The sequence below is a fragment of the Sus scrofa genome, chromosome 13 (assembly GCF_000003025.6).
Source record: "Sus scrofa isolate TJ Tabasco breed Duroc chromosome 13, Sscrofa11.1, whole genome shotgun sequence".
Classification (NCBI taxonomy): Eukaryota; Metazoa; Chordata; class Mammalia; order Artiodactyla; family Suidae; genus Sus; species Sus scrofa.
This window is the reverse complement of record NC_010455.5, coordinates 135,607,739-135,619,896: the sequence shown is the minus strand read 5'-3', so window position 1 is coordinate 135,619,896 and position 12,158 is coordinate 135,607,739. Positions and strand designations below refer to the sequence as shown.

At 41.9% G+C, this 12,158-nt stretch overlaps 1 protein-coding gene across 1 annotated transcript in view; it reads left to right on the top strand.

Moving 5' to 3' along the window:
* Window positions 1-8,040, top strand: part of UMPS (uridine monophosphate synthetase) — a 38,800-nt gene extending 30,760 nt beyond the window's left edge. Inside the window, exon 6 of the mRNA XM_021071253.1 lies at window positions 5,349-8,040. Within this exon, the coding sequence (XP_020926912.1) occupies window positions 5,349-5,518 (170 nt within the window). The 3' untranslated portion in view covers window positions 5,519-8,040. The remainder of the gene's footprint in view (window positions 1-5,348) is intronic.

The window sequence follows — 12,158 nt, the reverse complement described above, 5'->3', positions numbered from 1 at the left end:
CAGAACTAATATACAAATTCAATTAAGTTACAGGATACAAAGTTAATATGCAAAATCTGTAGCATTTTACGTATATTAACAATCAGAAAAAGAAATTAAGAAAATATCATTTACAGTTGAATCAAAAAGATACCTACAAATAAGCTTAACCAAGGAGGTGAAAGACCTGTGCACTGAAAACTGTAAGACCAAAGACATTTATGAACAAAATTGAAGATACAGATAAAAGGGAAGCTCTTTTGTGCTTATATATTAGAATTAATATTGTAAAAATGTCTGTTACCCAAAGCAATCTACAAATTCAGTGCAATCCCTTTCAACATTCCAATGGCATTTTTCACAGAAATAGAACACACACAATCCTAAAATTTCTTTAAAATCGCTAAAGCTGCCAAATAACCAAAGTAATCTGGAGAAAGAACAACAAAGTTGGAGAGCTCACACTCCCTGATTTCAAACTAGATTTCAAAACTACTGTAATCCAAACAGCATGGTATTTGCATTAAAAAGACACATAGATCAATGGAGCAGAATAGCCCAGAAATTAACCCACACATATATGGTCAGTTATTGACAAAAGAGCCCAAGAATATAATGGGTTAGGATCTCTTCAATAAAATAGTGTTAGGAAGACTGGTCAGCCCCATGCAAAAGAATGAAACTGAACCACTATCTTACACTGTATAAAAAAATTAATTCAAAATGGATTAAAGACTTGAACATAAGACCTGAAACCATAAAATTACTAAAATAAAACATAGATGGTAAGCTCCTTGACATAGGTCTTGGCAGTCATTTTTGAACCAGACTCCAAACAAGAAAAGCAAAAATAAAAAACTAAAAAGCTTCCACATAGCAAACGAAGCCATTAACAAAATTAAACGGCAGCTTACTGAATAGTAGAAGATATATGCAATCATATGTCTTATAAGGGGTTAGTAATCTAAAATATATAAAGAACTCATACAGCTCAATAACAAAAAAAAAAAAATCAGATTAAGAAAATGGGCAAAAGATTTTAATAGACATTTTTCCAAGTATGTACAAATGGCCAACCAGCACATGAAGAGATGCCCAACATCAGTAATCATCAGGGAAATCAAAATCAAAATCAGGAGCTCCCATCTTGGCACAGTGGAAACGAATCCAACTAGGAACCATAAATTTGTGGGTTCCATCCCTGGCCTCACTTAGTGGGTTAAGGATCTGGTGTTGCTGTGGGCTGTGGCATAGGCTGGTGGCTACAGCTCCGATTAGCCCCTAGCCTGGGAACCTCTATATGCTATGGATGCAGCCCTAAAGAGACACACACACACACACACACCATCAAAATCACAATGAGATACCACTTTACACCTATTAGAGTGACTACTATTAAAGATTTTCACCTATGATTGGAAACAAAATAAGGATGCCCACTATCAAAAAGAAATAGAAGAAATAACAAGTGTTGGTGAGGATGCAGAGAAAGGGAATCCTTGTGCTCCTTTGGTGAGAATAAATTGGTTAACTCCTACAGAAGATAGTAAGTTCCTCAAAAAATTAAAAATAGAATTAGCGTATGATTGAGCAATTCTACTTCTGGATATTTATTCAAAGAAAACAGAAATGCTAACTTAAAGAGGTATCTTCACCACACTGTTCATTGTAGCATTATTTACAATAACGAGATATGGAAACAATCTAAGTGTCCATTTCTAAGGGATAGAAAATATGTGGTCTATATATACAACGGACTATTACTTAGCTATTAAAAAAAGAGAAAGAAACCTTGCCATTTGTGACAGTATGGATGGGTGCCCTTGAGGTTATGCTAAGTGAAATAAATCAGAGAAAGACAAATACCATATGATTGTACTTATCATGGATAACCTAGAACAAAAGCAGAAAGCAAACAAACAAAAAAAAAGCTTGTAGGTACAGAAAACCGATTGATTGTTGCCAGTCATTGGGTAAGGGTGGATGGAGTGGGTCAAGGGAGTCAAAGGTACAGACTTCCAGTTATAAGTTAAGTCATGGGGATGTAATGTACAGCATACCAACATTGTTAATAAAACCATACCACATATTTAAAAGCTGCTAAAACTTTTTTCACAAAAAATTTTTGTGATTATGCAAGATGATGGATGTTAACTAGTCTTATGGTGATGGTCAGTTCATAATGTACACAAATACTAAATCATGATGTACACCTAAAACTAATTTTATATGTCAGTTACACCTTGGTACATTTCTTTTTTAAAGAACAGAAAGCCAGAATTAAGGATATGGGTTTATACATAATCTAAGCACTTGATGGAGTTGTGGCAGAAGGTTCACGTACGTGGTCGGGTTAGATGCCTTGTGAGGACTTTACCAACAGCGTGTCACAGTGATTCTAAGATGTATGCTAAAATTGTCTTTAATTGTGAGGCAGTTTTATTTATTTGGTATTGAACTTTTTTTGGCAACAGGAGATTTATTTCTGTTTTTTGATACTGTTAAACTATGCATGCTCTAAAATTGGACACTGAAAAGAAGTTAGTTACAGGCCAACATCACTGAAGAACATAGATGCAAAATCCTCAACAAAATACTAGCAAACTGAATCTAACAATACAGTAAAAGGATCATACACCAGGATCAAGTGGGATTTATCCCAGGGATGCAAGAGTTTTTCAGTATCCACAAATCAAATAAATGTGATATACATACACCACATCCAACTGAGGGATAAAAATCCATGATCATCTCAGTAGACACAGAAAAAAACTTCTGGCAAACTTCAACACTCATTTACAATAAAAACTCTCCAGAAAGTGGGCATATTGAGAACCTACCTCAACATAATAAAGGCCCTATATGACAAACCCACAGCTAACATCATTCTCAGTGATGAAAAGCTGAAAGCATTTCCTCTCAGATGGGGAACAAGACAATGATGTCCTCTCTTGCTACTTCCATTCAACATAGTTTTGGACATCCTAGCCACGACAGTTAGAGAAGCAAAAGAAATCAAAGGAATCCAAATGGAAAAAGAAGTACAGCTGTCAGTGTTTGCAGACGACATGATACTCTATGTAGAAAATCCCGAAGATGCTACTGCAAACATCTAAAGCTCATCAATGTGCAAAGTTGCAGGATACAAAATTAATACACAGAAATCTCCTGCATTTCTATAAAAGTGAAAGGTGAAAGAGAAATTAAGGAACTAATTAAATTTACCATTGCATTAAAAACAATAAAATACCTAAGAACAAACATTTCTAAGGAGGTAAAAGACTTGTCTGTATTCTGAAAACTCTAAGATGTTGATGAAAGAAATCAGAGATAATACAAACATATGAAAAGATATACCATGCTTTTGAATTGGAAGAATCAGTATTGTCAAAATGACTATACTACCCCAGGCAATCTGCAGGTCCAGTGCAATCTCTATCAAATTACCAAAGTCATTTTTCACAAAACTAGAACAAAAACTTTTAAAATTTGTATGGGAACACAAAAGACACTGAATAGCCAAAGCAATCCTGAGGGGAAAAAAAATGGAGCTGAAGAAATCAGGTTCCCTGACCTAATACTGCAAAGCTAGTCATCGAAACAGTATGGTACTGGCATAGAAACAGAAGTATAGATCGGCGGAATGGGATAGAAAGCCCGGAATAAACCCATGCACCTGTGGTCAAATAATCTACAATAGAGGAGGCAAGAATATTCAATGGAGAAAAGACAGTCTCTTCAATAAGTAGTGCTGGGAAAACTAGACAGCTCCACGTTAAAAGAATGAAATTATAGCATTCTCTAACACCATGAACAACAAAAAAAAAAAACTAAAAATGATTTAAAGACTTTAAAGGTTAGGCTGGATACTATAAAACTCCTATAGTTTTTTAGGAAAACATAGGCAGAACACTCTATGACATAAATCGCAGCAATATCTTTTTGGACCCACCTTCTAGAGTGTAAGTACACAAGTGAGACCTAATTAAACCTTTAAAAGCTCTTGCACTGCAAAAGAAACCAACAAAACAAAAAGACAACCCACAAATGGGAGAAAATCTTTGCAAATGAAGTGACCGACAAGAGATTAATATCCAAAATATAGAAATTTCTTCAAAGACATACCAGTGGCCCAAAGTACATAAAAAGATGTCCAACATCACTATTAGAGAAATGCAAATCAGAATTATAGTGAGGTATCACTTCACACTGGTCAGAATGGCCATCATCAAAAAGCCTGCAAACAATAGGAGTTCCCATTGTGGCTCAAGAGAAACAAATCCAACTAGTATCCATGAAGATGTGGGTTTGATCCCTGGCCTCACTCAGTGGGTTAAGGATCCGGTGTTGCCACAAGCTGCAGTGTAAGTTGCAAACATGACTCAGATCTGGCATTGCTGTGGCTGTGGCATAGGCCAGCAGCTGCAGCTCCAATTCAACCCTTGCCTGGGAACCTCCATATGCCACAGGTGCAGCCCTTAAAAAAAAAAAAAAAAAAGTCTACATACAGTAAATGCTGAAAAAGATGTGAAGAAAAGGACACTGTCTTATACTATTGGTGGGAATGTAAGTTGGTACAATCACTGTAGAGAACAGTATGGAGGTTCCTTAAAAGACTAAAAGTAGAACTACCGTATGATCCAGCCATCTCTCTCCATCTAACCAGAGAAAACTATCATTCAAAAAGACACGTGCACCTCGGTGTTCACTGCAGTGCTATTTACAATAGCGCAAGACCTCATCTGGCATTTTCACTACTGTGACTCACTCAGGTCATCGCTGTGGTACATGTTCAGTCCCAGGCCTAGGAACTTCCATATGTCGTGTGCGTAGCAACCGCCCCCCCCCCCAAAAAGGGACCTATTTACAAAACAGAAACAGATTCACAGATTTTGAAAACAAACTTGTGGTTGCCAAAGGGGAGCCATGGAGGGAAAGGATAAAGTTGGAGTTTGGGATTAACACATACACACTACTATATATAAAATCACCAACAAGGATCTGCTGCATATATAGCACAGGGGTGCTTACTCAATATTCTGTAAAAGGAAAAGAGTCTGAAAGAATGGTTATGTATAACTGAATCTCCTTGCTATACATCTGAAACTAACATTGTAAGTCAAATATACTCCAATATAAAATAAAAATTAAACTAAATTGAAAAAAAAAAGGAATTGGTTAGCCTCTGTCTCCACTGTGGAGGTCTGGCTAATCCTAGGAGTCTCTTCATCTGCTTTTAATCACTAGCTTTGTAGAAGGGCAGTGGCCAGCACAAGCATATTTTTATTTCAATCAGGTTACTTTTCAGAAGAGTCATGTGACAGGTTTTCTCTTTTTCTGTGTTACAGTAAATGTTTGTGTTTTTGTAGGTGATAATCTGGGCCAGCAGTACAACAGCCCACAGGAAGTCATCGGCAAACGAGGTTCTGATATCATCATCGTGGGTCGGGGCATTTTAATGTCAGCTAATCGTCTGGAAGCAGCCGAGAAGTACAGAAAAGCTGCCTGGGAAGCTTATTTGAGTAGACTTGCTGTTTGAGTGTCTCAGATACATTTTTATGAAGGCCTTGAAGATACACAGTCTCCCGAGATGCCACTGCCTTGAAATAATAAGCTGCCTATAATACTGCTTGGATTCTTCCATGGGTCCTGGATTGGCTTCTGGACTTAACCCTGGTCTACAGGAAATATTCAGTGATGTGTGATCACTCTAATCCATTCTTTTTCAAACTTTCTTTTGTTGAGATTGATATTGATTAGGCAATCACAGTCCTGTCTGTGTTAGAATCTTCCATATTTGAAGATCCCCTATCTCTAGATCAGACTTTTGGATTCTTTTAATTGCCATGAGACAGACATTTTAGGCTATCAAGAGGCTAAAGCCAGTAGAGCATTTCATGAGTCCTTTATTCTCTCTAATGTGGTGCTCTAATAATTCTTAAATGCTAGCTTTTCCCCTCCTCTTCTGCTTCAAAGTTATAGTCCAGGATGTAGATGCTCCTAGCACTGCCGTTGCTCACTCACCCGAGGGAGCTGGGTGGGGATGCAGGTCATGTAAGTGAGCCCCTGAGCCCCTGAAGCCAGTATCTGGCTTCCATTTCATAACTCATTTCTTCCCCGAGGCAACAGTGTAGACCTGTGCTAACCCCAGTCACTGCTTCCTTTCGCCTAATTTCCATTACAAATGGACCAAACTGTTCCTTCATTTATTTAAAAGGACAGCAATGTCAGTTCTAAAGTTTCATTCAGAGGTTTGCTCGAGGATCCTACAACATTAACAGTGATGTCAGCCTTCACATTTAGAAATGAAGACAAAGGAGAGGCTGGGCACGCAGGAAGCCCTCTCACTCTGGGCCCAAGTGCACTTTCTCCTAGAAATTCCTCAGAGTTTCTGGGTGATCCCTGGTCTCCAGTATTGATGTCGATTTTTCCCATTTTTATATTTCTTTGGTCTGTTCAGGAAGCATCAAGAGGGGAGTGAAGGGTGTGGGCTCAGATGATCATTTTGAAATGGCCCCACTGAACATCCAAGGCCCTGGGGATCTTGAGCGGGGCCACGTGGCAGGTGCATTTGAAAGCTCTCAGTTCCCATTCCACCAGCACCTCCTAGTCTGCTTTTCCTTCTGCTTGTGCTCATGACGACATATAGTGGCAGGAGCAATTGCCATTTCCTCCAGATGACAGCTGTTCCCATCCCTGACTGCCCCACTCTTCAGCACTCAGAGGGAAGCTGTTATTTAACTCAGGTGCTTATGTTGGAGGCTCCACTTAATAGCTTCTGCTCTAAAATCCAGCTGAGCTTTGGGTGCCAGTGCTGCTTCTCCAGAGAAGTTCCCTCTGGGAAAGGCAAGTTGTCACGGAAGGAAGGAAGTGGAAGAGGTGTGGCCTTGGGGCTACTCAGGAGGAGTGGAAAGTTAGGGAGGGAGTGGCAGAAGTTTTTCTAATAAAAACTTATAGAAACCTCTTGGTTATCCTCAAAGTCTTGGTGACCTCATGGCTGAGAGACCTTTCCAGTCGTGTGCTGAGGTCTCAAGTGCCCCCTTCATGAACATCACTCATGCTGATGTGGACTGATTATCAGTCTCTGGGTGCAGGTGGCAGCAGCCTGAGGGCACTCAACTTCCATTCCCCCACCTCTTCTAATGGAGTGGCTGCCCAGTCCATGTAGGCGAGGTCCACGGACTCTGCCAGGCTCTCCAGAGAAGAAGACAGATACAGGAGATCATTTCCTTCGAGGTAGGTGGGTACAAGGAACAGCAAGGAGGCTAGATCTAGGGTGTGTGTGTGCGCGTGTGTATGTGTGTCTGTGTACACACATTGGGGCCAACTGAATGTTCCTGGCTGGGGAGGAGCTGGGGTTGCTGACAGCCCATCCTTGTCAGTGCAGTGCTGGTCTGTAAATACAGTCTGGGCCTCCAACCCTGGGTTTGTGACTACATGTGGCTCAAGGTAGCCAGGGCTAGGCCAAAAAGAGCACTTGAGGAAGCCCAGTAACCAGGCAAGGAAAGTAAAGAAAACCCCACCTGTAACAGGTGTTGGGTCCAGGAGAGCCAGGATTTTAACTTGTGTTCAGTGCAGTATCTCTACCTGGAATGGGCTCAGCAAATGTTTCTTAATGAATAGGAGCCCAGGTGCCTTGAGTGAGCTAAAGACAGTACTACTTCTGAATAACAAGTACAAAATGACACAACTTGTGTGTATTAGGGTTGGGAGGAACTAGAATAAAAATTTGAGTTTTAAGTTTGACAGAAGAAAATATAAGGATGGTGTGATAGTGTTGAGAACTAGATTTCTGGAAGAGCAAGTTGAAGAAATCAAAATTCAAAACAAAGGGACAAATAATGAGGGAATAGATGAGAGGCTCAGAGGGCAGATCCATGAATATAAGGAGAAGACAATGAGGAAATAATTACAGAAATAATCAAAAATTTCCAGTTTGAAAAAATGCTTGTCTCCAGATGAAAAGGGCCCACAGGTGTTAGGAACAGGTATATCCTGTCAATTACAACATCAGGGAAATTTTATAAGCATCTAGAGGAATAAATTACTTGCGAAGTAGAAGGAATCTGACTATACTGTCATCTGTAACATGGGAAGCTTGGTCCTGAGAAAGGCCTGTCACAACCAGGAATCCTGAGCCCAGCCATGTGACCCCCATTTGGGCTGTAGCAGCCTGGTTATATATGATCAGGGTACTTCTCAGTGCTCTGACTGATCCACACTAGTGAGTGCAAGGCGCTGAGTATGTGCCCTTGAAAAGGCTCACCAGGAGGAGGCTGGGGGTGCGCGCACAGGTTGAGTAGGGGATCAGGCCAATAGAAATGGGACCTGTCAGCAGCTGAAGCAGGGACTGTGTCCTACAGTCTTAGGAAACTGGTACAGCAAGCTCCTTAGAGATCTAAGCTAATCACCCCATTTCACAGATGAAATTGAGGCCCACTGGGAAATGACTCTTACAAGGAATGCTAATTATAGGCAGAGTAAGGACTAGAATCCCTGTCCTTACGCTTCATTTGGTACTTTTGTTATTACACTTTACCCCCTTTCTGTAAGGGGGTGAAGTATAACTCCCTGCCCGTTATGTCTACATGCACATACATAGTATACATACAATGTTCTTTCACCATTTAATCAAGTATTTATTGAACACAAGGAGCAAACTGTACATACACTGTCCCAAACATTACACTTAGTTTCTAAACTACACTTTTTAAAGGACTTCCAGACCATCCTAAGAGCAACAGGCCTTTCCTTCCCATCAGTCACAACTCAGATGCTTCCATTGCTACCAGGATTCAGCAGAACATGGCAAAACTCAAGTGCCAATTCTATTAAGTCCCCTTCCTTCCTTCCTCCCCGAATCCACATACTTTACCAGAGGATGCACCAGTTCTTCCCCTTTGAGGTGAGGAGTATTTCCACGCTTCACTGATGTTGGGCTCAGCAATGTAACTCTAGCCAATGGAATGAGAGCGGGCAGGAGCCCAGACTCATGTTTCTGCTCACCGCTTTCATTTCTGCCACCACCATGAGAAGAACATGCCCTGATTAGCCCACATGTCCCAGAAGAAAAACAGCCGTGCCCACACCAGCCTTCCACAGCCTAATGCACAGGGACCCCACCTGGTCTGTAAGCCTGTGAGCATGGTGATAAATGCTCAAAACTGTGTGCCATGGAATTCAGGGGAGGCAATTGTGTAGGAATAGCTAATACATTTAACAGTTAAAAGGGCTACAGCTTCCCCAGATCTAGCCCTTAAGAAGACAACTTGATACTGCTAAGACTCAGCCTTCCTACCTTCAGCCTCCCTGCCTTCAACTGGTTGCTTTAGTGATCTCTCCAAAAGAAACAGCTACTTAGCTCCTGTGAGCCCAATATCAGTCAAGTGTAACTGACACACTCTGCAATTTGCTTCCTCCACCCCATAGCTGATGGATATGATATTGTGCTGTCAGCGCCAAGGCACACAATGGGCTGACTGAGCATGGGCTAAGAGGACCAGTGGAGCAAGGATACCAAAGTGGGTTTTTTGAAGGAATCTGGTACTTTTTAATGGGGGTGGGCTAGGGTGGAATCAGGACTCCCTGGGGTTCTTTTTAGTTAATGCTGTTTTAGTAAATGTTTTTATTCTGGATTATAGGACAAGTAGGTGTCAAATCTTTTTTTTTTTTTTTCTTTTTTTTTTAAGATCCTAAAGCCTTTAGAGTTTGTAATCTGGAATTCCCCCCCCTTTTTTTTTAATCCCAAATATTTTGTTTTCCACTGTACAGCATGGGGACCAAGTTACACATACATGTATACATAATTTTTCCTCCCATTGTTGTGTTGTGATGTAAGTATATAGACATAGTTCTCAATGCTACACAGCAGGATCTCATTGTAAATCCATTCCAAGAGCAATAGTTTGCATCCATTAAGCCCAAGCTCCCAATCCCTCCCACTCCCTCCCTCTCTCCCCTGGGCAGCCACAAATCTATTCTCCAAGTCTATGATTTTCTTTTCTATGGAAATGTTCATTTGTGCTGTATATTATGGAGTTCCCATCTTGACTCAACAGTAGTGTACCCAACTAGGATCCATGAGGATGTGAGTTCAGTCCCTGACCTCGCTCAGTGGGTTAAGGATCTGGCATTGCCATGATCTGTGGTGTAGGTTGCAGACACGGCTCGGAACTGGCATTTCTGCAGCTGTGACATAGGCCGGAGCTATAGCTCCAATTAAACCCCTAGCCTGGGAACTTCCATATGCCATGAGTATGGCCCTATAAAGCAAATACAAACATACATACATACATACATAGTTTGTAGTCTGGCCTTGCATGAAGTATCAAGTGAAAGTGGTTTTTTTTTTTTTTTTTTTTTGACTCTGCAATCTGTTTTCTCCATTGCCCTTCCAGCCAGTACTTGGCCTCTGAGCCTCAGGAAAGGGCTGCCACCATGCAAATACAAACAGAAACAAAACAGGATTTTTTGTTTGTTTGTTTGTTTCTTTGCCATTTCTTGGGCTGCTCCTGTGGCGTATGGAGTTCTCAGGCTAGGGGTCTAATCGGAGCTGTAGCTGCCAGCCTACGCCAGAGCCACAGCAATGTGGGATCCGAGCCGCGTCTGCAACCTACACCACAGCTCACGGCAACGCTGGATCCTTAACCCACTGAGCAAGGCCAGGGATCGAACCCACAACTTCAACATTCCTAGTCAGATTCGTTAACCACTGTACCACGACGGGAACTCCCAACAGAATATTATCTAACTTTGAATGCTCAAGGTCTTGGCATAAAGACTGGTTTGGAAGAATATTTGCTTCTCTCCTTACCACCAAGGGAACAAAGGAGACTTCCTCTGGCCTAGTGAGAGCAACATAAGGCAGAGGGTGGTCACGTCAGATCATACGGTGGGCTGCGACATGGGCTCCCCACCCACAGGCAGGGAGGGAGGAAAATAGACATGTCAACAGCAGAAGGGCTCTGGGTCTGGCTCTTCTAGGAAGGGCCCAGCAGAGCGGTGACCACAGAGGTCCCACCCCAGCACAGAGTGGGCCCGTGGACCTGCAGGCTACGTGTGGCTGGGGCAGAGCCTGCGGCAGCCTGAGCTTCCTTTGGCTCCCAATGACATGAAAGAGAAGCTGCATTTCCCTAAGAAGGGCATGGGAGTTAAATGAAAAGCAGATCTGGTGGACCTGAAGGCTCTCTCCACCGTCACATGAGGACAGTTCATTAGAAGTGGTCCTGATGAGGACAGTGACATCTCAGCAGTGGTCAGGTGCACACACAGCTCCATGGGCCTGCTGCCAGTGTCATGATACTACACTTCGTGGCCCACTGGTTGGGGCATCCTGAAACAATTGTGTTTAACCAGACCCTGTCCCTTCTAACCTGTAACTTTTCTGCCATCACTTGAATAGATACTTAAAGTAGAGATGATGTTGAGTTTAAAAAAAAAATACATATATATATATATATATATATATATATATGGAGTTCCTATCATGGCTCAGCAGTTAATGAACCCAAGTAGCATCCATGAGCATGTGGGTTTGATCCCTGGCCTTGCTCAATGGGTTCAGGATCCTGCATTGCTGTGGCTCTGATGTAGGCGGGCAGCTACAGCTCCGTTTGGACCCCTAGCCTGGGAACCTCCAAATGCCATGAGTGTAGCCCTAGAAAAACAAGAAATGAATAAAAAAATTAAAATATATTATGTTTGTTTTGTTTTGTTTTGCCATTTCTTGGGCCGCTCCTACAGCATATGGAGGTTCCCAGGTTAGGAGTCGTATCGGAGCTGTAGCTGCCAGTCTACACCAGAGTCACAGCAATGCGGGATCCGAGCCACGGCTGCAACCTACACCACAGCTCACAGCAACACCGGATCCTTAACCCACTGAGCAAGGCCAGGGATCGAACCCGCAACCTCATGGTTCCTAGTAGGATTCGTTAACCACTGAGCCACGACGGGAACTCCAAAATATATATATATGTTTTAAGTAAACCTGAATGATGGGTTTTAGGTCTTATTCACCTCTTAGAATGTTCTCAGGGAAAATCGGCCTGGTCAGACTCTGGTTTCCTTTCCCTCTTGTGCTTTCCTCTCCATTCCTCACCCCTTTCATCCTGCTGCCTTCAGACTTCCCCAAACCCTCGTGGTCTACTCTTGGGTTGCAGCACTCCCTCTCCCTTTGCTTG